General features: G+C 38.6%; 1 protein-coding gene across 1 annotated transcript; it reads left to right on the forward strand.

The window, feature by feature from the left end:
* Positions 1–7924: 7924 nt before the first annotated feature.
* Positions 7925–25392, forward strand: LOC131688086 (uncharacterized protein K02A2.6-like). The gene is made up of 4 exons (XM_058972238.1): positions 7925–10090; positions 11647–11737; positions 11881–12114; positions 25205–25392. The coding sequence occupies exons 1-4, from the start codon at positions 7925–7927 to the stop codon at positions 25390–25392; spliced, it is 2679 nt and encodes an 892-aa protein (XP_058828221.1).
* Positions 25393–27305: the final 1913 nt, after the last annotated feature.

Raw genomic sequence — 27305 nt, forward strand, 5'->3', positions numbered from 1 at the left:
GCACGTAGGGTTTTTGCTCGAGTACGTTTTAGCTTTCGAAGAGTGCTGTTTGACCAGGGCAGCTTGCTTGCTTACTTCTGAGATAATTCATAATCTACCATATACTGAAAGCTTCCACGCCCACTAACACCGAATAGTGAGAGTATACCAAACTAATCGGTCAAAATTTCATCCTCGTTAGCGCCGCCTAATAGGTGAGTTCTAAACTAATCTGTTCACCGTATGGCAGAACTCGACCTGCCGATGAATATTACCAAAGACATCACCGTTGCAAATTATCATGATCTCGAAATACAGAATATAATATATACTTGCTCACTATCGTAACCTTGCGGGTCCATTCCAAGTTAATCTATCCATGATCGAGTAGTCCTTGAGCTCTTCAAGAACTTTGCCAAAACCGCAATCATTAGACATTTGAGATATACCACAATCTACCACATGCTGAGAGCATGAACGCTCACTAGCGCAGCATAGTGAGAGTATTCTAAACCACCCTTCTAAACTGCCTTTATATTGAGATGCAGAAATTGAAAGGAAAAATGCGTACTCACTAGTGTCACCTAGCGGGTAAAATCGATATTTTTCTATACATTGTCAAACAGCACTTGTCCCCCTGGAGAACTTTACCAAAACAGCGTTTTCCTAAATTATCAGACATTGGAAATATATAATGTTAAGAAAGTTTCATTTTCATTAGCGACGCCTAGTGGGCAAGTTCAGAACTAATTTGTTTGTCTTAGGACAGAGCTCGACCTGTCTATGAATATTACCACCCTTCCAAATGATCATGATCTCGAGATACAGGATATGAAAAATAATGCCTACTAGCGCCAACTGGCGGGTCCATTCAACTTTAATCTATTCATAATCGAGTAGCTTTTGACCTCCTCAAGAACTTTGCCGAAAACACCATCATTCTAAGTTATTAGACTTTTGAGATATATCATTATCTACTCCATGCTGAAAGCATCTACGCTCACTAGCGCCTCACAGTGAGAGTATTCTAAACTAATCTGTTACCATTGGGTAGTCCTCGACCTCTCGAGAAACTTTGTTAAAAACACCACTCTTCTAAACTGCCTTAATATTGAGATGCAGAAATTTAAAGGAAAAATTCGTGCTCACTAGCGTCACCTAGTGGGTAAAATCGAAATTTTCCTGTACATTGTCAAACTGCACTTGTCTCCCTGGAGAACTTTACCGAAACAGCGTTTTCCAAAATTATCAGACTTTAGAAATATATCTATAATGTTGAGAAAATTTCATTCTCTTTAGCGCCATCTAGTGGGCGAGTTCTGAACTAATTCGTTCGCCGTAGGACAGAGCTCGACCTGCTTATAAATATTGCCAAATACACCACCCTTCCAAATGATCATGATCTCGAGATACATGCTTTGAAAGAAAATGCTCACTAGCGCCGCCTGGTGGGTCCATTCCAGTTTAATCTATCCATAATCCAGTAGCCTTTGACCTCCTCGAGAACTTCGCCGAAAACACCATTTTTCCAAGTTATTAGACTTTTGAGATACAGCATAATCTATCATATGTTGAAAGCTTCTACGCTCACTCACGAAATTACGATGAGAATTTCGATTTAATTACTCTTTCTTCATAGCACCCCTGGCGGCATAGTTCTCAACTAATTGGATACCCAATTACACTAAGTTGTAGGCCCAAGTGAGTACAACAACTTTGCCAAAGAAAGTATGGCGCTACATGTTGACACGGACGAAATAATCGGCCACAGCCCCAATTAGTTGAAATCCCATAAGCTATGGGTATCCTACAACGCGGATTCCTTTTTCACGCCCCCAGTTAATCGCGTAGTAGGAGACCCGACTGTAGTACAGAAGTGTTGATCAGTCACTTTAGCGAATGCGTCGACTACGGCTCTATTTTTGTAACAAAGAGTTGCAAAAAAACCAAAATAATTCATAATGGGATCAAAATGCAGAGCTGCTTTCTCTGTAAATTCAAAACACGCACCACACAAGCCTACACTACACTGACAAGTAAACATTAAGTATAAAATTTACTTCCTAGTCCTCGGTAAGGTAAAAACAATAAACAGTGCCCTATCTCACTGTCAGTATCAACTTCTCCAGGGACAGGGATGATTAGTGTGAATCAAAATGAAAACTACAAGTGCATGCTATAAAATGAATGTTTACCCCACCCTGAGGGATAAAAGTTATTCAAGGCAACACACACGCCGCACTACACCCGGGCATCGCCCTCAACAATGTCGTGTTTTATTTACACTGATGATCGTACTTCGAAGGATTGCTGATAACTTGAATTGCATCGTTTCAAGCTTCCCCGGTAGATGTTTTTAGCAGTGATTTGAAGTCTGATGCTAAACGCACTTCTATTAATAATAATATAAATCCAACATGTTCTACAAACGCAACATCACTGCTCCCATTGTCATGAAACTCTAATTAACGAACACGATGAATATTTCATTTTATACGATAAGATGTCACGTAATTTTTATATGTACCTACTATTATTGAAATACCGCACCTGTATAATTTTTAATAGTGCGACGGAGAGCGCACGCAACCTGATCGGGGAAGGTTGACAGGGTCACAAACTCACTGCACTACTGCTAATGGGGTGCATTTTATGACTTCTTCCCTGTCTCGATCGGTTTATGTGAGCCGGGCTAGATTTGTGCATAGTAGCAGTGCGTAGGAAGTCGGATAATGTAGTTAAGGTTACTTACTTACACAAATTGACGCCCATCGCAAAGCAGTAATTGCCAGATGTGTGACTCAGGGTAGTTCAAGATTAGAAATTATCATTCAAATGCTTATTCAGCTCAAACTAATAGAATGTGACTAGCCGTTGTCTCGAAATAGCTTCCTGGACGATGCCTCTTAGTATTTTGGAAGTGACAATTTCGGTTATTCATGACCTACCGGCGAAAATTGGTCATCTAAAATAATTTAGAGAAAAATGAATTGGAATAGATCAAAACTGCGTTTAAGGACATAGTTTATGCATGTATGCAATGTATACTATGCATGTGAATTATATGCGCCTAAAACATTATATTTTGTTACCTTTATATCGGTCCTATAAGTTTGTTCCGAAGATTGAGAAAAACAGATTTGTTTTCGCAAATCAGACTGAACAGATTACTGTAGCTGCTGTTGTTCTCAGTTTTTTACAACTCCTATTATTTATGTACTATACGTAATTAATATATTTATTAAAGCTGTTTTATTCTTTGCCGTTACATTGTTTTGTTTGGTGGTAATATTTTTTACGACACATAATTTATAGACAGCAACCGTAAACGATGATATATCGTCGAATCGTAAACTTGGTTAATTAAACGACGGTTATCGCGATACATTTTGCGTTACATTTTCAGGAACGAGCAATGTACAAATGGTCCAGTGAAGGGTAGTTGAAAGCGAACAGTTTCGGACATTTTAAAAACACTGCATCTCTGCGCCACAATGATAAATTTAGCTAGTTTTTAGAAATGAATCAATTTAATGGCAGTCGAAGGCTTTTCCTCATTTTCATAAAACTTTCTAAAATTATTCGTGATTCAAATGGAAATTTTGCGATCTTGGTAAAATTAAAACCACCCTTTCTTATGTTTCAACAAAACTGACGGAATCACCAACTACAATAACTCTCTAAAAGGCATAATGAGATGTTTAGTATTAGTAAAAAGTTAAAATTCCAGCTAAATTCACATTCCGAACTAACGAAGTCAGTCACCGTACCTGCTCTAGACATTTTGTCCGCCAATTAATTTACGGTAAATGCTCATTAATTTACCAACTTCGATCTCGATTAGTTCAGTACCTAGCGTGTAGAATAGCCTGATTGTCAAAAGCACAATAAATTCAATTACCGCCAATTCACTGTTAACTTGCCGCATGTACGACACACTGAGTCTTGAAAATTGATATTTGGAAAACGGTATAATATCTACCACACGAATGGGATTGGTCGAGTTTCATTTCACGACAGCAGAAATTAGCACCGCACAATGGAGTATTCGGATCAAAAAGCTTACCAAAAGTATTAAAACCAGGGGCGGAGGGGGTCCGAAATTTCGCTTTTGAAATGTTCATTGTACAATAAGTAATATATAATAAACTAATTTAATTTTTGGTTGTCTAATATTGTTTGGAATGATTTTGAGTTTAGAACGAACTAAAATAAAAATTATTTTAAAATTTCTCAACAAGTTAAAAAATTTCGGGAGGGGTCCGGACCCCCAGGACCCTCCCCCTGGATCCGCCACTGATTAAAACAACTTGTTCCGCGAAGAAAGATACGGTATTAAATGAAAACCAGAGTAATAAGATGGGTCAAGAAGTTTTCTTATGAAGCGATTGTAACTTTTTGTAACGGCGACCGAAGGTTTCAAAAGCGCTGTTTCAAGAAAAGCCACCCGTTCGCTGCGCGTGACTCGGGTTCCGTCTGTTCTGTTCAGAACGCTGTATCTCTATTTGGAATACAACGCTTAAATTTTGCACAAATATTCTCTAAAAGTAAAGCAATCGAATAAATCAATCGAAAAAAGTCGAAGTTAAAATCGCGTAAATAAATGGTGCGAAACTGAATAACACACTGTTTAGTAAATGTCTGTTAAAGATACTATGGCAAAAAGTGGCATCGATTTCATTCGAATATTGCACAAAATATTCAGATCGATTATAACTATCATATTCATTGAAAAATGTGGTTATTGTAATTTTTGAATATACATACCAATTAATTTAGCAGATGTTTTATGAATAGCCAACAGATAATATTGGTTCTCAGATATATGTTAGAAAAGGCATAAGTACGTTAGGCATATTGGACGTTAGCCGGAGCTGGATACTGTCATCATTTGAGTAAACAGTTTTGGTTCAAGCACATTTCAAGCGTATTAGATGTATTACCAATACAATCGTATCCAAATATTAAAAAAATAATGCAAAATAATAACAAACACGTTTTGGAACCTATGGAAACTTGCAGTATTATGGACAGCATCAGCATTAGGCTATGGCTGTTACCAAAATGGCGTTTGTCATAAGATAGCACAACAGCGACGATTTCTGTTGAAAACTACGAAGGCGGGGATAAGTAGCTTTCCAACATAGAAGGTTCCAGAGCCTTTCACATTTAATTACCATAGCAACTGGAAGATACCAAACACGGTGGTTTGTAATCTACTATAGAGAGCGCCGGAATGGGTATTAGGAACATGATTATCATTTGAATCCCACACTTACAAACACTCTTTCACATGAAGCAACTCCGTAAATTTGCCTAAAAATTGGCACTAACTACACTAACTAATTTCTATCTTTACTTTAGCTAAACTATAAATATCTTGCCTAACAGCAGGCGTTGGTCAGCTATTTTCATCCGTGTCTCTTATCATTTATTTTTATAAATTCATCAGCAGTGTTAACTTTGAAAATTACCCACCTCGGTTATGCAACTATTTTCTTACGATCTTGTTTTAATGCAAATGATTAAGTAGCCTTCATTTCGTTATATTATGAATTGCACATATTTTGTCGAATGTAATTTTAAATGTTCTTTGATTTGATAACATTGTATCCGCCGTTGATGCCAATCGAGCTGACATTTCTTTAGATTGAGCAAACTAATTTCTTTGTTCGTTTGACCAACTAGGAAACTAATCCACTGGGTATTTAATGCGGGTAAGGAATACACATGGTCTTGTCTGAGTGAATGATAACTTTTGAATTACGTATGAGGGTTGAGAATTGACAAATCGCAAGAAGAACTCAAAACAAGTTACCAATTTTCGGCAGTCATATAAGCACGAAGAACAAATGTTTTATAGTCACATTCACTGGATTGCTTTTCGTTCATTAAATCATCAATTAATCATAGTGATTGTTCCTTATGTATTGAGTACTTGCATATGCTTTGGAGAAGTACATGCACTATATTACTGTCAGGTTAATCATATTTCTTATTGAGTATAAAAATATTGTAGCTTGACGCAAAAGGTGACAAGTTAGTTTTTTTTCGTTCATATTGTTTTCGATCTTGTTCTAGTAATTAGTGTATAAAACCGCATGTGCATGTGCGTCATCGGTTATATATCCGACATACAAAGTTAGTCGTTTCAGGTATTTCGGTAGAGCTTATTTTATACCGTTTAAAATGTGCCTTAGATAGCATATCAATGAATTACGAAACCTTTAATTAAATAGATATCTATCGACAATTGTCTCGGGACACTAAAAGTAATCGCTTTTCATTATATTGAATTGTTTTTGGAATGCCGTGTTTCATTGGAATGAAGGAGCAAAAAATAATAAAATCGTTCACCTGCCGTTTGATTCAATTAAACATAAGCAGCACTCCCGACTGTCCGGAACTGAAGTTGCTTAATTTTACAAACTGAGAATTTCCACATTAATTCATTAAACGAAAAATTTATCATAAATTTTCGGCAGCCGGCTGCCCAGAGCAATAATCACATGAAAACGCTTCTCAGTGTTGCATAGATCGAATCACTTATCAAGGTGAATTCAGATTTTCCCGTGACAAACCCGGAGATGTAGAGGTATATACGGTCTCCATAACACTAAGATTTCCTTCCTCGATGACTGTAAGGACGGGGCCGGCGTCGTTATCGACATTTTAAAGTGTGGAATACTCGAAACGTGCACATTGAGAGTGGATAGCTAATCCCACGCCCCATTCGTCGATTATTTGTGCAATTTCGCTTGTTCTGAACAACAACGGAGTAGCAAATAAGAACTGTACGGTCATCATGCTCATGCTCAATATAAAAATCGTGCCTAACAGCGCTCCACCTGTTACTATGTTAAACTGTCGCAGGCCCAGTCCGGAAGAACAAAATTAGGACACAGAAAATACAAAAATCAAAACTTAGAACAAAATTCAGTACAAGTTGATATGCTGGAGTATAGTTTAATGTTTTCCAAAATAGTTTCATATATCGATAATTAGATCCAAAATAATATATTGCGAATTGCACACCAAATTGGGCACACACAGGTGTGCACAATCTTTAAAAGTGTGAACCAAGTACGCAATCATGCCCTATCAGCTGAGTGCCTTTGGTGCAATTCAACTGACTACTTCAGTTTAACGAATTAGAAATAATAGTTGTTTAGTATCCATTTAACAAGTATAGCTCTACTGCGCGATCACACTCTTCAACTCGTGACTCTGGAACAGGAGCTCTGATAAAACAAAATTACAGCATAAGAGAGCGTTATATCGTTCATTTGAAACTAAGTTTGTGTAAATCGGTTTGGCTGTCCCTGACAAAATAGTGTGACATTATTTGACACACTCACGCACACATACTCACACACACACACGCACATACACAGATACTCATACTGCTGCAACCAAGAGAAGGACGACCGGTGAACGAAAGTGGAAGACGAAAGGCTTCAACAAAGACCTCTTCATTGAGGCACTTCTACCGGGCAGCGGAACCGAGAGCGTCGATGCGGCTGATCGAATGATTGTGACGGCTTGTGACTCCCCTGTTATGTATTGAGTCCTTAGAATCCATCTCCTCTTTTGCGATTACAAACGCAGCTTTCAAATAAGTTGTACCAATGGCTGAGATTAAGTATACCACTGCTACCAACTGCTATGATTAAATAATTAGGCTATAAAAGGCCATGTGTGGAGACAGTCGGTCTCTTTCATTTACCGATCACGGAAGGTGTAACATTAAATAAAATTTATAAGTAGAATCGTTGTTTGTCAATTCCATAACATATTTTGGCGACGAGGATAAACAGAAGTGTCGCGAGTGTCCGGAAAAACCTATCGGATCGGTATAACACCACGTGGTTGGCTATTAGAATCAACAGTCGATTCAAAGTTCGTACCTAGTGCAGTCGTGTGCGTGACGGAGTAGTTAACGCGCATGTCGGATTCGAAAGTGCTTGAAGGAAAAGTGAACGTTAAAGTAGAAAAGAATAACAGCGAACAAGAAGGTAGTTCGCCTACAATCGTCATGTCAAAACCGATGTTTGGACATCTGGAACCTTTTGTGGTAGGTGAAAAATTCGATGAGTATGTCAGCCGTCTCGAACAGTTTTTCCTAGTCAATGATGTACCAGCGGCAAAAAAAGTTCCCACACTAGTGACTATGGCTGGTCCTAGTCTGTATTCAATCGCCGCAAGAATTTGTTCGCCAGATGACCCGTGCACGAAACCGTATAATGAACTGATTCAACTCTTGACAACACATTTGGCTCCAACCGTCAACGTTGTGGCTGAACGGTATAAGTTTCGGAAATGTGAGCAATCATCAGGACAGTCTATTTCGGATTTCATCATCACGCTCAAAGCTCAATCACATTCATGCAGTTTTGCTGCATTTCTGCAAGAGGCCCTGCGCGATCAGTTTGTTGCCGGAGTCCAGAACTCAAACCTGCGGACAAAACTGCTCACAGAAGTCGATCTCACGTTCGAGAAAGCATGCAACATTGCCCGCAGTTGGGAAGCTGTCGAACACGAGTCAAAAGTAATGCAAGGTACGTCAAAGCTTGCAATGCTGCACCGGAAACCACAAAAGAAACCGCAGAAACCATTCCGGATACAGGAGAAGCCGAAACAACAGTCGAAACCAACTATGAAAAATGAGGTTAAGAACACGTGTTTCCGTTGTGGAAGATCACACAATCCAGAATCGTGTCCGGCTAAGCAGTGGACTTGCTACGCATGTGGCAAAGCAGGCCACGTGTCAACCATGTGTCGTTCAACGAAGGAACAGAAAGCAACTAGTCAGAATCGTGTAGCAGAGATGTCGGAGGCAGCGGAAAATTGGAAGTTAAATTTAATGTCGGAAATCGTCGAGTCGGTAAGGGAACCTGAAACCAGCCTTGCAACTCCGGAAATTCTGAGGGATAGCTCGAGGAACGGAGTGCACCAATTGGATGTGCCAGCCCACCTGCAGTTAGAAATCGAAGGAACAGTGGTGAAATTTGAGGTGGACACTGGAGCGTGTGATACGGTAATATCCAGGGATACTTATAGCGAAAAGTTAAGTCATGTGAAGTTGCAGCAATCTTGCAAGTGTTTTCAAACGGTGACTGGTCAAAACATTCGTCCGGAAGGTGAAATTAAAGTACAGGTTAAGGCTAGAAATGGTGAAATGGTTTCACTACCGATTTTCGTAATTCAACCGGAAGAGGGCAGAACCATCACACATCTGCTTGGTCGCTCTGGTCTGGATGTCCTTATCCCGGAATGGAGAAAAATGGTAAGTCTAGATTTTTCATCCATCAGCACGATTCAGCCAAGTCTTCAGTCGGAACTTCAGAAAAAATTTCCTTTTGTCTTTTCTGGAGATCTCAATCAAACCATTGAAGGGTTTACTGTCGATATTGCTTTGAAACCAAATGCAATGCCAATTTTCCACAAACCGTATACTATTCCATTTCGTTTTCGGGAAAATGTCGATCAAGAGCTTGATCGAATGATTAAAAGTGAAATTTTAGTTCCCGTCCGTTCATCGTCTTGGGCAAGTCCTATAGTTGTTACTCCCAAAAAGGATGGTTCTGTTCGAATATGCCTTGATGGCAAGGCTACATTAAATCGATACCTATCATCTGAGCATTACCCACTTCCTCTGATAGATGATATTCTAGCCAGTCTGGCAGACTTTAAGGTATTTTGCAAGATAGATCTCACCGGGGCGTATTTGCAGGTTAAACTATCGGAACTTTCACAGGAATTTTGTACGGTGAACACTCATCGAGGATTGTTCAGGTACACCCGAATGCCTTTCGGTATAAGTTCCGCACCTTCATTGTTTCAGTCCATAATTGATCAAATCCTGGTTGGAACGGGAGCCGTGCCTTATTTAGATGATATTGTGGTAGGAGGTAGAACTCCACAAGAATGCAAAAAGAGACTTTTTGACGTTTTAGAGCGATTAAACCGCTACAAAGTGCAAATAAATATGGAAAAATCTAGATTTTTTGAAGACGAGATCGAGCATCTTGGCTTCCTGTTAACCACTGATGGAATCAGTCCAAGTCCGTCTAAAGTAGAAGCAGTTCTAAATGCCCCAGCTCCTCGAGATGTAAGTCAGTTACAATCTTTTCTAGGACTTTTAAATTATTACCACCGCTTTTTACCGAATTTATCTACCGAGCTTCGTCCAATATACGATTTATTGAAAAAAGATAGAAAATTTGAGTGGTCATCTTCGTGTCAGAAGGCTTTTGAAAAGTGCAAAAGACTTTTGGTTAATAATGATGTGTTAGAGCCATTTGATCCAAAAAAGCCTCTTATTCTAACGACCGATGCCAGTCCTTATGGTGTTGGCGCAATATTGTCTCACCAGGTAAATCAAATTGAAAAACCTGTGTGTTTCGCTTCATCGACACTAGGTCCCGCCCAAATGAATTACGGACAAATTCACAAGGAAGCGCTAGCCGTCATTTTCGGTGTCAGCAAGTTTCACAAGTATTTATATGGTACCGAATTCACTCTTGTCACTGATAGTACCGCGTTGAAGCAAATTTTCAATCCACAAAAAGGAGCATCGTCCGTTGCTATATCACGCTTGCATCGTTGGTCAGTAATACTGTCAAACTATAACTATCACGTGGTCCCTATCGCGTTTGCCGCTACCCGTACACAACCGAATCGAGCACATGGCTTTGCGGGAAGATTGCGTTCAAAACTTTGTCGCGTTAGAATCGATCCGGGAAGCACTTCAGCGAGACGCAATTTTAAAAAAAGTGGTCAGTTGTGTGAAACAGGGCTGGTCGCACATGGTCGATGATCAGTTGATTCCGTATGCAAAGGTATGTTCTCATCTAGAAGTCGAAGATGGGTGCTTATATTTTGATGACCGCGTGGTCATTCCAAAGAGCTTACAAACTAGCATTCTGGAAAAACTTCATGACAACCATGAAGGAATAGTTCGAATGAAAATGGTTGGTAGAAGCTATTTTTGGTGGAAGGGATTCGATGAAGATGCTAAACAATTTGTGAAGTCGTGTGACGTTTGTCAAAAAACTCAGAGAGTCCCCAGAGAAGTTGTAAAATCAAAATGGTCTCCAACCAAACATCCCTTTGAAAGAATCCACTTAGATTTGTTTCACTTTGAAAGTCAATCTTTTCTTATACTAGTTGATTCCTTTTCTAAATTTATCGATGTCAAGATTCTTCGAAGAACGGATGGTAATAGCGTCCTCGAGAAATTAGAAGAAATTTACAGTTATTTTGGCTTACCGGAAAAAGTTTGTTCGGATAATGGCCCACCTTTTAACTCGTCCATGTTCATACACGCCTGTCAACAGAACAATATTAATGTCCTTAAATCTCCACCGTATCATCCGCAGTCCAACGGATTGGCTGAAAGGGGGGTACAGACGATAAAGACAATGCTGAAGAAGTGTTTGTTGGATGACAAATTTATACAAATGCCAATTCAAAGGAGACTTAATCGAATTCTTTTTAATTACCGTAATACGCCGTCTACTGCAACCAGTAGCACACCGTCGTGCTTAATGTTTTCGTATGTTCCCCGAACGCTGATTAATGTTAGTAACCCAGTCAAGTTGAAAATTGAAAATGAACATAAGAATTCGGTTAAGAAACCTATGAAAACCTCCGAATCATTCCCAGGAAACCAACAGTATGGGGCGAACAAATACTCAAGAGGTGACAAGGTCTTGTACCGAAATCATCTTGATGATTCTGTTCGATGGATTCCTGCGTTAGTTCTTGAAAAAGTTAGTCTTTATACATATCTAATCAAGTTGGAAGGAAACGTGCGTTTGGTTCATGAGAATCAGATTCGCACATCTGATTTATCTGATAAGTTCCATCCTTCCTTGCCTATCCTTTGCCCCAAACCAGGTCCGGAGTGCCAAGCATCCGAGGAACCCGCCCCTGGACCTTCGAAGGAAGGACAGCAACTGCAACAGCCGGTTACCAAAAAGAAAAGCCAGAAAAAGAAAAAATCTGAAAAAAGCGAAATCAAAGCGATTCCATTTCACCGAAACTTCGTAGATCAAAACGCCTTAAAGATCAAGCTTCGCGACGATAGAGAAATTTACGGATGTTTTTATCTACTACCAAGTGAAAGCTTTTGTAAGATTGATTGTTTTGTTTTCGATTTTTGTAATTTTTTATATTCTGGATATTGTGGTATTATATGCTTAGTGTTACGAATAGCTCAATTAGTATATGGTACTCTAAAGTCTCATTTAAAGCCAGGAGAAGTGTTATGTATTGAGTCCTTAGAATCCATCTCCTCTTTTGCGATTACAAACGCAGCTTTCAAATAAGTTGTACCAATGGCTGAGATTAAGTATACCACTGCTACCAACTGCTATGATTAAATAATTAGGCTATAAAAGGCCATGTTTGGAGACAGTCGGTCTCTTTCATTTACCGATCACGGAAGGTGTAACATTAAATAAAATTTATAAGTAGAATCGTTGTTTGTCAATTCCATAACATCCCCAACGCAGCGATAACTGAAACCATGTAATAGGCAGCGTCTAGCTTACTGATGGAACGAGACGCTCAGCACGCTACGCGCTGCTTGTCACAGGGTCAGGCAGCGGGCTCAGAGAGAAGCATCTGTGACAGGCAGAGAGAAGAGCACGAGGCAGGGTTTCAAGAAGTTAGAGATAGATCAAGCTGCAAGTCAGATTGCCACAAGGAGCTGTGCCGAGAAATAGACCCCAATCCCTGGGGCGACGCGTGCCCAGCCGTGATGGCGAAAATGAAGAGCCCGACGGCGCCAGCCGAAGTGTGCCCTGGTAAGCTGAGGATAATCGTTGAGGGTCTCTTTCCTGGTCATCGACACCGTACGGCGAAAAAAGGAGCAAACACGGTAGATCGACAAGTCGATGATGAGCACAGAAGCATTCAAGCGATTAAAATAAAAAAGCTCGGTTCGGATGGAATACCAAACGTGTTGCTGAAAGCTGTGATACTGACACATCCGGACATGTTCAGGATGGTGTCTAGATGAAGGCAACTTCCCCGAAATGTGGAAGCAACATAAGCTGGCGTTGCTGACAAAGCCCGGGAAGCCACGGACGATCCGGTCTTGGACCATCGACAGTGGTTGCAATTCGGACAGTGCTCGAAAGTAAGCAGAAGGCAACTAAACGGAAGCGAAGAGAAAATCGATACTGCGCTGTGATCACGGACGGATAGACGCGAAGAGTGCATTTAACAGCGTCAGCAGGGAAGCAATCACCGCAGCGCTGCACATAATGAGGGTCCCCGACTATCTATGCCGGATCCTAAAGAGCTACTTCCAGAGCAGAGTGCCGCTGTACGGGACGAACGAAGGGCAAAAGCCAATGCAGGTCACAGCGGGCGTTCCTCAGGGCTCCATCCTCGGTCCAACACTTTGGAACGGGATGTACGATGGTGTCTAGACATTGCGGCTGCCCAGGAGAGAGACAATCGTGGGTTTCGCGGACGACGTGTCACTCCATTACCATGAGACACTTGAAGAAGCGGGGGTGTCTGTGATGGAGAAAATAGACGCGATCGAGAACTGGATGAACGGGTTCAAGCTGCAAATAGCTCACCACAAGACAAATGTGTTGTTGGTCAGCAACTGCAAATCGGTTCAGCGGACGGTGATCCAAGAAGCATCACGAGACGTCTGCTATCTAGTATTTCGTCGACGATACTGCGATATGAGGTTCATGTCTGGGGCATAGCGCTGAAAACGAAGCGGAAACGGGAAAAGTGTACAGAACAATTTTGTTGGAGACAGTATGCGTTGTCGCCGGGATGATCCCCATCTGCCTCATCCTGGCGCAGGATATCGAGTCCTGCAGAAACGTGAGGAAGTGGTGAGAATCGTGTCGATGACAAGGTGGCAGCAGGATTAGGACAGAGGGATTCCATGAGAAACCGACCGACCGCAAAATATGACCATCACCGATTCGAACGCAGGACGTAGACGTTTCTGCGTGTATTACTTTCAAAAAATGTTTGTTCGAATACTTTATTTTAAACAGCAACACTATCGATAACCAAAATAAGATTCAACTGTAACGTTTACTCATCAGACCCTATGGTTGAATAATATATTGGTTATTTTGTTAAGTTTTCAAATGGTTTACAATAACGCTTTGACGTCGAAGGGAAAGTTACAGGAAATTTTATTGGCCTTTTGAAAAACCTATTGTTGTTGATGAAGAAAAGCGAATAACTTATGAAATAGTCGTAATAAACAAAATAATTTTGTTGTTAAAACAAAATTTAAAATAACTCGATAACATTTTTGTAATGAGCATTTTTTATTTGAACTGGCGTTTAGAATCATATCCAAAAAAGTTGTATTGTTTACTGGAAATAGTAGGGAGAACTGGGTCAATTCGGACCTAGTAAGGGTTTATGAGTTATAGAACTGAAATCACAAATAAATATTTTTTCCTAAAAACCTGATCAATAGCGCAAATTTTTTTCTAAGGCGGCTTTTTCCGATCTTTTACCGTATTGTGTATACACGATTCTGCGCAAAAGCACATGAAAGGTCCGAATTACCCCACCCCTGTTCCAATTTAGACCACCCATTTCTTTTCGATTTCTTGCAATAGTAATTAATTCCTATTTTGGCCTAAGTAATAGTTAATAGTCTAGCCCGAAGCAGAATATAAATAAAAGATATTATCCGCCAGATCCAAAATCACGATAATGCACTTGATTTAATTAATTTTTGTTCCAACAAAAATCTTGGTTTTCGGTTAACACATTTTTCAAAAAAAAAAGCGCGCTCGAAGCAACATTCGCCTCTAGCACACACACACACTGAAAAAGTTTCTTTTACGTCTTTAATACGATAAACATTAGATTGTTGACACGAGGAAACGTGAATAACTTTTAAAAAAGTGCATTAGATAAACTAATTGTTTTTCTTGGAGCAAAATTTCAAATAACTCGACAACTATCGCATTTTGAAAGATTTTTATTAAATGCATTTTGATCTAAAATTATACTTGGAATCAAATTTTGTCATAAAACTAGTTTTGTATGCAAATTAGTATGAAATTTAAAAATATATAACGTTATTTTCCTTTAAAAAAACTTATTAATTATAAGTTCTTCATTACGCAATTACATTCAAAATGTTTCTTTTCTCGTTAGATTTTCGTTGATAAATTGTAAAAAAATTCAAAAAATATGTTTTTTTTGCAATTTAAATTTTTATCATAAATTTTTGCTTTTGTGAAAGAAGGCCACAATATTTTTTTAGTGTAGGTATATATTTTTCGTACATAAGTATTAATTCCCTGTTACTAGTTCTCAGGTGGTGTTTTTTGTAAAAAATACGGTATTGAACTTTTTTTTCGAAAATGCTACATGTAGAAGCTTTTACGCCCTTTTTAAGAAATTGCTCTAGAGTCAAAATTGTTTTATTGACGGTGGAAAACGTTTAGTCTTCATTTCAGTGAAACGTGTAAAGTTTCATCGTTCGCTCACAATTTTAACCCTTTCATGCCCAACTTTTTTCTAGTGCATGTAGGGTTTCAAAACGATTTTTCCTTGAAAACGGGTGGATCAAGAAACACGAAAAGCTCATTTTCATAAAGATAGGTACTTTCATGGCAGTGCTAGAAGCTGCTCAATTTTTACCTTCTAATGCTCAATACAATTCTCCTAGAATAATTACAATAGTCCAATTACCTGGAAAACGTAGCCAACGACAGTCTAAATTGATAAGTTTTATCAGTTTTCATTAATATTGCACCAAAACGAAGATATATGAAAAAATCATTTACCGTCGTCAACGTAAACTGTCCCTGGCAGCACTGCTCCATCGGAATCCAATCAGACTAATTGCAATAATTTCAGTTCTAGAGCTGATCCTTGTCACTGTTAATACTCAAATTAAAGGCAATAATCACATTAATGAGCCTTACTTGTTTTTGTGAGCAAATCTCGCATCAATCAAAAGTTATAGCTGTTTCAAAACGTTGTTGTCCACAAACAACATGGGCATGAATGGGTTAAAGATTTTCGGACGGAACTTCGTGATATTCCTTCGTTATTTTTGCTGATATTACGATTATTTGATTCAATATTTTTTCTGCCATCCAAAAATTTGTAAAATGTACTTCAATGCAATAAATGCGTTAAAAAATCACCAACAATGAATTTATGAAATTTCAAAACTTTTTGCTAATCTGCCATTGTATTTTAGAATGAAAACAAAGTTACAAATTGTTCAAATTGTTCATGCTTTTCATTAGGACTACATTCTGAGCGACAACATAATACGACAAACTCGGAGTGCCAGGCTTGGATAGAATACAAACACAATCCTACATATCGAAAATCCGTAACGGGTAGTCAAGGGCAGTCAACCTAAGCCACGTTGTTGATGGGGATTTGTTTTGATCCCCTTCTCAAAATTCACAAGATAACATAGCAGTTCTTCCTACTCGCCGACTGGCATACTTATTTATACACAAATAAATTCTCGCCATTTGTCGACAAACACAATGTTCCGAGCGTGCGATCAGGTGTCGACTACGATAATAATAGTACTTTGCATAAAGACTACTTCCGCTTTGTTGGTCATCGGTCGCTGTTTCGCTTCCTAGACAAAGTTAGGATCTTAATATTTCGATCACACACAACGTCGACGTCGTCGATTTCTAAGCCACAGGAAGGGGTAACGTCGGCGAGTGCGGGGCTGGCCAGTTCGATTTGAGCGTAATCCCGTTCCGTTCCGGCCCCAGGTGCCGGTCTGCTCATACGTTGCTATAGCCGCCCCTCCTTTCCAAAGGCAAACGATTGGCGCGCCTGCGTGAGTGACCGACCCTTTTGAAGCCGGTGCCCTTCGATTCAAGTTCATCGAGGTGTAGCTCTGTGTAAGTGCGAATGTGATTCGTCGCGTCGGCGCACTGCTGCTGTGGCTGTTGTCGTCCACTCATCGGTCGTCCAGCTCTGGCTTTATCTCAACAAATAAAGAGCGATACGATGCGCGGTGTGATCGTCGATGCGTCTCGTTTGCTTTTTTCAGCACAACTCTTCTTGTTGTTTTGATTAATTTACTTCCTACATCAGCGAGGCATATGAAACGTATCTATGTTGTGAAACATATTTTTTACATTTAATGTTTTTCGAAAAAAAAGTTTGCATTGGGTTGGAAGGTTTACATATTTTATTAAATCTATATTAAGGGTAGCACTCTTTTTACAACTTTCAAAAAATCGATTATTCTATTTTTTATCTATCATATAATCCGAGAATAATTTCGAAGTATCCATATAGGAAGGGGGCGCGCGGAGCTACACCAAGTGGTTGTGTTTCAACTCTCGTGCGGGGACGTCTGTGCCACTCGTTGAACCTCTCGTGCGGTGACGGGAAAGACTTTTAGAGCGCATTTTCTCGGAATCACTGTTTTCAGTCGGTAATTTCGATTGCGAACGAAACACTATGCGTGTAAAGCTCAAACTACATTATTTTGTTAAATTAGATTAAACTCACCGCTTGTGATTAAAACCCTAAAATCAGTAAATACTATTTATTTAAACACTGTTTTAGTCGCGACTAACAACAATAAAGGTTGAAAATCCTTCTTTTTGGCATAAAAAGAAAAAAAAATCATTTGTTTCGGTTAATTGGTCTGGACTGCAGCGGGATTATCGCAAAAATAATTTACGGATGGCCTTCAGAAGCTGGCTGCCACGGTCGAAAAATTTTAATAGCATAGCATAGCATAGCATATACGTTTGCACAAATCGTGGGTGGCGCCACAGTCGAAACATTTTAATGTGTTCAAAATCAATCATTATTTGTGATTATTAGCCTGGCTGCGATTTGTCACAACAACGAGCGTCCAACTGAAAATTTTGCCTTTTAACCTAAGAAAAACACCTGTAAAATTTGAAGTCGATCTAAGAAAAATTAATGGACCCGAAAATGAATTGAAGTGAACCAAAACCATTTTTATTGAAATTTTAAATGTTTGCCATTATTTACTTATATAAATTATTTTAAAACCAATAAAATTAATATGAAATTGCAAATATAATGTTTTATTGATATAAATCCTTCAAACTCCTTTTCTAGAGCGAACCAACAACCGAATTTGCGTCGAAAATGCTGCTATTCTTGCAGCAAATTCTAAACTGAAAGCATCTAGTTCCCTGGGCCTTGATGGTGTTCCCTCGATTTTTGTTAAAAAGTTCATCAGAGGCCTTCTTAAGTCACTTCGGCGAGTCTTCGTGCTATCACTCACTACTGGAACATTCCCTTCCTGCTCGAAAGCTGCGCAAATGTTTCCAGTTCCCAAAAAGGAAGCAAATCGAACATTGATAATTATCGGGGAATATAATTTTTAAGTGGCGTATCATAACAATTCGAGCTGGTTGTTTTAGATCCTATTTTCCTTTACTGCAAATACTACATTGCAGACTAAACGATCGACAATGACCAACTTTCTCTCGTTCACATCATATGCAGGGCCGTCGAGAGCCGCGCCGGGCCCCGGGGTTTCAAGTACTGACGGGCACTACCATATATGACTTCTTATTTCAATATCGATTAAAGAAACTATACGGATGCAACCGTTTCAATTAAACTATTTTTTTATGAAAATTGTTTATTTGACACGATTCAATGCGTTAGCTTAACAGAGCCGTCAGTATTTTAAACATGTAATAGATGGAAAAAATTAAAATTAATGAAGGAATATTTGTGGCTGGCTATTAGAATGACTTGCGTCCGACTTGCCATTGCAATTGGAAACCCTTTTTGCGGCGTTGCCATACAGTCTATATCGCCATCGTTCATGCTCCCTTGACGCACGTTAATGCTGCCCAGAATCAGAGCTTAGAAAAATTGACATCCCTTCTTGAGCTTGAAAGAGAAACAAAATTCAATTCATGCCCGCCTCGATGAATCGAATGTTTGGTTTGTTTCCCTCGTCCTTCACTTTTTCGGTACAACACATTCATGTTCGCATATGTTCGGTTTCAGGAGCAAACTGAATCTTGTTTCTATGCTAGCTCTGAGAGGGATTATAAAGCAAAAGTGCACCAGATATAGATTACGCAAATCAGTTATGCTCGAAAATGTAAAAGAACTTCTGCCTTCAAACTGTCCACATAATAACAAATGAATGCTTTGGTTGGTGAATGAATTTATATTTCCTCTGCACTTAACCATTCGATTCTGCATAAAATTTCAGTCAGTTTGGAAGTGAATGAATGAAAGAAGCGTTGAAACTGAATATTGGTTTCAGCAAATTAATCAGAAATAGGCAACTGAATGTAAAATTTTGCACCACTGATGCTGCCTTGTTTCTTGTTGTTGATTTTGAGGTGCTGGATGCAGCTATTGCAGTTGTCACTATGACCTGAACGAATTTTCTTAATCGGTTTCTGAACATTAAATTCGGTTTTGGAATCAGTTGTTACATTTACGCTGACATTCAGGGAGAAAACATTCCGAATGCGATGACTGGGATCCAACAGCGAAGTCTGCTGTGTACACTGCAACCTCAATTTACGAACCAAGTCAAGGGTTCGTAAATTGATTTAGTTCTTTTTTGGGATTTAGATCGCAAAAAAAGTTCGCTTCACATTCTTATTAAAATTCGTTGGTTGAGCAACATTATCGATAACCCTAACAATATGGATATTTCCGGAACGGGCTTGACAAGTATTTGATGAAAATGGATATTTGGTACCTTCTTGAAATCCAGGATGGAGACTTCCGATTAAACAATAATCTCGATAACCCTAACAATTTGGGAATTTTTGAAACGGGCTTGACGAGTAGATGATAGAAATGGTACCTTAGGGCTATTTCGAACAATATCTGTATAAACTATGAGGGTATTTTAAGCGGGTTTGACGAGTAGATGAGCGATGCCCTTTTGAAGGCCAACCTAAGTAACCATAAGCAATGTTGCATTGAAACTTCATTACAGCATTAACAATGCAATGAAGGTCTATATTAGCATCAATAATGCATAACTGCACAGCCGACATAAAGCATTATCGCTTGCTCTATATGCGTATATAAAGCTGATATAACGCGTACATGTTTCGAGAATCTTTAAAGCATGTAAGCTTTACAAGTACATTTAGTGCCATTATAGAGCAAATAAAAAGCCGATATAATGCTATTGTAATGCTGTGGGTTTATTTGTTATGCAACTCTTCTTGAAGATTATATTCGGCATATTTCATTTCAATCGAACATGTGCAATATAGTCTAGGGAGCAAACGCAGCGCACTTACCGTGAAGGATGAGGCAAGGTACTTCAGTTCGAGACTGACTAAAGGTAATTTTCGAAAAACATTCATATTATGTGAGAACGAAACCCCATTAAGGATATTCATTACAATGCATTAGAAGAGAGACAATTACGGTTTTAAACAGAACATCTTATTTTAAAATTTTTCCTTTTTGCTTATCATACTGAAGGAAAACATAAGAAATGGTTTCAAAACCATGGTGGACAATGACTGCCAACTAAAACTTTTTAATAGCATTAGTATTGCCAATATAAGGCTTTTAAAATTGACATTTGTGCGTTGGTGCTATATAATAGCATTAGTACTGCAGAAACGAGCTGTCAATCTCTGCACAGTAATAGCACTGTATTTCGCCTTTTCTAGCATAATATCAGCATTATATCAGTATTTAGGGCTTCACGGCTCTTTAAGACAGCTTTATATGTGGATCTAAAGCAGATATTTGCCTACGTTATAACGCTTATTGGTTACTTGGGAATATTGCGTCTTCTGGTTGAGAAAAGTTTTCTATAATCATATCATTCGCATCACAAATCACTATATCTATTCAATGATTATCTTATATTACTATATATCTATTCTATGATTATCTTATTCAGAAAACGTCAATATTTTAGGTTATAATGATGTCTTAACTGGAATTCGCCATGTTGGTTTTCAAAATGGCTTCATACATTGATTTCCGTCATCTACTCGTCAACTACATTCCGAAAATATCCAACTTTTATTAGTAACAGTTAGCTAAGAATATGGTAAATTGTATACCACTTCATACTGCATATTTGCGATAAATGAAACCAGAATGGTTCAATTGCACTGTTAAATGAATCTAATTGGGTTACGTTCACGTACTTCAGAAAACCATTGGAACGATTGGAACGTAGTTGATTATAATATATTTGCAGTGTCAACAGAAACAATAAACTTCAACAATTTAATTTGAAATAAATTTAATTCAATTAAAAATGCGGGCCCCCAAAACAGACCCGGGCCTCAGGGTAGTTGCCCCCCCTCCCTTGACCCCCCCTCTCGTCAGGCCTCATATGTACTCGATGGATTCACTGACTGATTGCAAACCGATGCTATTTACATAGATCTGTTTGCGGCCCTCCACAAAATAAACTATGATATCGCAATAACGAAGCTGGACAAACTCGGTATTCATGGACAACTCTTGCGTTGATTTCGTTCCTACCTCCATGGAATGGAACTCCAAATCAGCATTAAGGATTGTCTATCTGCACCATTCTTCTCTACATCCGTCATCCCACAAGGAAGCCATCTCGCCCCAGTAATATTTCTCCTCAACCTTCAAGACGTCAATATCAAGTTACAAGGATCCCGCCTTTCTTTGGTCGACGACATGATTTTTTTCGACAAATACGAGGTAAAACCGATGCCGAGTTTCTTCAGAGTGAATTGGAGAGCTTTATTATGTGGTGTAACCTAATCAGAATGATTTTAAACCCGAGCTAATGCTCAATCGTTACACTCACGATTCAATTTAACTATCATTCATTCTAGCATTCCAAGACACTCTCACGTCAAGGATCTTGGAGTCATCATGGATTCAGCACTTACGTTCAAACCACATGCTTCATACATCGTGGATAAAGCATCAATTTTCAGAATAACGAAAAACTTTAGGGATGTATATTGCCCTTGATCGCATATTTGTCCTTTTATCTATGGGATTTCCTATTTTTATGGGACTGATTTGCGATCATAGGTAGTATACTGTTTAAAATCACTCTATTGCGTGCTGATTCGTTCAGTATTTCTCAGCTGTTTGGAATCCGTTCTACCAGAGCGGTGTTAACAGAATCGAAGCCGTCGGTTCATACGTTTTGCAACTTCTACATCTTCCTTGGCGAAATAGATTTCAGCTGCCGAGGTACGAATACCGTTGTCAGTTAATACCATTCGGGGGCATCCCACGTAGCATTATAAATTTTATAGCACGCTACAAGTGCAATTTAAGTTTTAAGCAGCTCTTCAAGAGTGCCTTAAAACCGCAATTGTTACTTGGGATGGGCCTAGAGGCGGCTGGGCCCACCATATGTTGACAACAGTTAACGTCTGTACATCAACATAGGGATGCCACCCACTGATTAGGAATGATCGACTCCGCGTGAAATTTAGATTTTGTTATTTGTTTCTCGCATCAATAAAACATTATATATGCAATTTCATATTAATTTTAATGATTTTAAAATAACTTATAGAAGGAAATAAGTGAAAAACCTGTTTTAATCCACCTAGCGGCGCAATTGTGCCTTTCTCAATCATGAACACGAGAATTTTTTAGTTGCTTATATTTATTAAAAGTTTTCAAATGTATACATTACAATTTTAATATACATGACTTGACAACTATGTACAAGAAAAGAAATCATTATCCGAGTTCTAAAATTTTGCAAAAGAAAAACCAGCCACGGTAACATTGAATTGAAAAACGGAGCGAAATCGGATAAGTCCCAAAAAGTCGATTTTTATAAAAAAAAATTTCGAGATAAAATAAAATCTCGACGTTTCCTGCATTTTAAAGATGTTTAGCTTTAAAAATGCGAATTCGATTTCTGAAATTTCATGGGGTCCCCCCTTTGAAAAAAATTTTGAGTTCCGGATTATATGGGAATTTCATATGTGACCGGACGGATCAGTGCATATTTCCGGAACCATATAAGCGATCCGTCCAAAATTTTATAGACATCTATGGGAATAATATAGCAATCATTTGGGACTAAGTTTGCGAAAGTCGGCCCAACAATTTCCGGGAACTTGATGTGAGTTCGTAAATTTTGAAAGATGGCCGCTTTTCCCGGGCACTTCCGGAACCGTCTATGGTGGTCAATGTAGCCAACGAAATTTTGGTTGGCCGTCGGTGATCTAGAATTGCAAATTCAAGTAGTTTGAGAGACACTTTAGCGAAATTTTTACCTTTTTTGCTTTCATCGGAGTATCGGTTTGAATCACAATTTGCTATGTGATCGCACGCCACAACCCGTAACTCCGGAACAGGAAGTCGGTTCGGGATAAAATTTAATAGCCATTTACGGGGACTAAGTTTGGTTGAATCGGTCTATCCATCTCCAAGAAATCGATGTGACTGTTATTCTGAATTTGGATACTTCCGCCGGGGCTTCCAGAACCGATGATGGTGGCCAATGTGGCCAAATGGACTTTGAATGGATGTTAGAGACCTAATACTACAAATCGAAGCAGTTGTAGTCGTATTTTGGAAAAAAGTGCACCTTTATACATTCATTGCAGAATTTATTAAAATCGACATTTTCTGCGTATTCGTACTCATCACCCTGTAATTCCGGAATCGGAAGTCGGATCCATTAGAAATTCAATAACAGCCTATGGGAACGTTGCACCTTTCATTTCAGACTAAGATTGTCAAAATCGGTTCAGCCATCTCTGGGAAAAATGAGTGACATTTTTGGTCACATACACACGCATACATACATACACACATACAGACACACACAGACATTTGCCGAACTGAATCGAATGGTATATGTCACTCGGCCTTCTGGGCCTCCGTTAAAAAGTCGGTTTTCAGAGCAATTGCAATACCTTTCTATTGAGAAAGGCAAAAATGCCAAATTTCAATAAAATTGCTTTTGGTTCAGTTCAATTCATTTTCGGGTCCATTAAATTTTCTTGGATCGGCTTCAAATTCTATATGTGTTTTTGTTAGGCTAAAAGGAAACTTTTTCAGCCTGGTGCTCTTCGCGATCGAGTGATGTTGCAAAAATGGCCAGGCTATCTTAATAAACACAAATGGTCACTTTGCTGTCGCATTGTTTTCTTGTTTCAAAATATGGTTATTTTTTGAGGCTTTAAATAGGGTGTTTAATGTAATGATCGATTTTCCCTCAGTTTTGAGGGGGGCATTTAGTGTACAGTGCTCAAACCGAAGATTATTTTGGTTTACGATTTCGAAGGCAAGGTAACAATGGATGTTTTTGTAATATTAAGATTTATTTATACATTCATAGTGCACGAAAAAAAAAAAATATTTTCAGTCACGCAGAGACGTAGACGTCCAACCATTTCCAAGTCGAGGTGCTGCGGCGAACACGATAACTCTCGATAAAATTGTCTGATACGGAAAAGTTTTTTAAAGTTTGGACTTGTAGTTAGTCAATGAAGCTAAAAAAATAGAAAAAGTTTGAGTTTCGGAAAATGGTTTCATGAAAGCAGAAAAATCTCATATTTTACTGCAAAATTCGCTCATTTTTCTACAAAATAGTAGAGAAAAAAAATTTATTCAGTTTTCTGTGGTTCATCGAAAATTTTGTTCGATGAACGAAATAAAATCGTGCGACTGACGAAATAATCATACTATACACAAACATTTGGTAGAATAACGAAACATTTCGTTTCACTCACGAAAAATAATTCCGTCTTCGACGATAAATTTCGTGCAATGTACACTGAATATGTAAGTGAACGGAATGTTTCGTTCATCAATTCGCCTAAAACATGTTAGGCTCTGAAATAAACGAACCCAACTATTTACAATGGAAAAAATGCTCTTATCCGCGAGTGAACCTATTCGTATGAGATTTAGAAATAAATTCGTTCAACGACATAAGTTTTTTGTGCATCGTTGATATAACGAAAGAATCGTAATATTATATTTCATCAAACAATCCGAAACGATTTGTAATAAGCATACGAAAGTCGTTTCGTGGTTTGTACGAAAGACTCGTAAAAAAATAGAATCTTTTTCATAGATTTACGAATGATTCATCATATGTAGGAAAAATTCGTAAATTTTCAATACGAAACCTATTCGTAGCACGTTTACGAATATATTATCTCAGTGCAACGATAATTAACCGTAGGTGAAGGTGAAGCTACCAGTCGCACGCTGTAAGAATATTTGGAACTTTCTCCTGTGATTCTGCTCACAGACGAGACGAGAGCATATTTACCGTCGATCCCGTATACAATTTCAGAACCAACAGTAAGCTCACTTACGGTAAAATACATGGCCAACGATTACAAAAATGTGTTCTCATCAAAGCATCCCGCTAGTACTATGGTGTTTAGGTTTCGGATGGCAAAAATGTACCTGGTGTTCATTCCAGAAGGCGACTAAGGGAACATGGAAGTCTATATCGGCATTTTAAGTAAGTATGTCTTTGCGTGGATTAAACAACAGCAATCGGGTCGAAGCCAAATCGTTGCTGTTGTGCTATCTTATGACAAGCGCCATTTAGCAGTTTTCGAGAAAAACGATTTTTTAAGTTTGAGATTGAATATCTTAAAATTTATAAATGTTAGAAGTTTTTCGGAAAAGACAATCGATGCTTCTGTAGTATTCTCTTGATTTATGCGATGATCGGTCGACTATATTGACAGTTTTTGCTTAAAATGTACACCAAGGTCGTTCGCATACGTGTTATAAGTGTATGATATGCCACAAATGTGTTCAGAAGATTTCATATAACAATGAATTATAAATGATTCGAAAACATACGTTATATTATAGCACTATGCCTAATGTTATACTTTTCCATTCGGAGCAATATCAGGCTACAAAATTATGGTATTGGATCACAAAGTTTACACAATTTTTCTCCATTATTCGGGTAAAACAATAAATAAAAAACAATGGTTTCATTGACAATTTAGAGAATACGTATCAAACAATGAATGGCTGGCGTCCAAAATTCCCATATTTTTCATTTTTACAGGAAATTGAAAAAAATTCTGCATTTCCAAATTAGCATTGTTTTTATTGTAAAAATACACGTTTTTATTAGTAGTTCATTGACCAATGTTGTCTAGAAAAAATAAGATCATTAGGTACATGTAAAACTTCTCAATTCACAAGCATGTTCGGCATACTTTCCAAAAATAGTGAAAATCACAAAAAGAATTTTTTTCAATAATATTGAAAACATATGCCAACCAAACGCAGAAAAAAACTATTGCAGGAAAAATTTTGCTCCCAAAACAAGAATCTAGCTAATGATTATGATAGATCTGCATAGGAATTATGTATGTCATCAGAGACATCTGTTTGCTTTTTGGTTTCGATGAGCACTTGATGTTAGGATAGTTGTCTGGTTTTTTGTTGTCACAAGAAGATAGCACAACTCGTTCAATCGAGAAATTGGTGCTTGTCACAATCGTGTTTCGCTATATCTCAGTAACCTAGCAGAATATCAAAGCTCTGAAAATGCCACTTTGTAGAGAATTTAAAATGTAGTAACATGGCATATCTAGCTCAGTTTACTCCCAAAAAGGCGTTTGTCATAAGGTAGCACAACAGCGACGAAACAAGTGATCCCAAGCATCTTTCATAGTAAATTTCGAGAAGTCGACTGCAACAAGATGTTTTACACCGACGGGTCAAGCCTCGACGGCTCCACTGGCTTCGGTATATTCAATCAAAACCTCACCGCCTCATTCAAACTCAATGATCCTGCTTCAGTTTACGTCGCAGAACTTGCTGCTATTCAGTATACCCTTGGGATCATTGATACTTTGCCCACCGATCATTACTTTATTGTCTCGGATAGCCTCAGCTCAATCGAGGCTCTCCGTTCAATGAAACCTAGAAAGCACATTCCATATTTTCTGGGGAAAATCTGGGAGCGCCTGCGTGCTTTGTCTGTAAGATCGTACAAGATTACCTTAGTTTGGGTTCCCTCGCATTGCTCCATTCCAGGTAATGAAGAAGCGGACTCTTTAGCTAAGGCGGGCGCTTTACAAGGTGACATATATGAAAGACCAATTAGCTTCAGCGAATTTTTCAGTATTACTCATCAGAGAACCCTCGAAAGTTGGCAAACATCATGGAGCAATGGTGAACTGGGAAGGTGGCTACATTCGATAATCCCTAAGGTATCGACGAAACCTTGGTTCAGAGGGATGGATGTGGGTCGGGATTTCATTCGCGTGATGTCTCGGCTCATGTCCAATCACTACACGCTGGACGCACATCTCCGGCGTATTGGGCTCGTGGATAGCGGTATCTGCGCTTGTGGCAACGGTTATCACGAA

Source organism: Topomyia yanbarensis, chromosome 3 (assembly GCF_030247195.1).
Source record: "Topomyia yanbarensis strain Yona2022 chromosome 3, ASM3024719v1, whole genome shotgun sequence".
Classification (NCBI taxonomy): domain Eukaryota; kingdom Metazoa; phylum Arthropoda; class Insecta; order Diptera; family Culicidae; genus Topomyia; species Topomyia yanbarensis.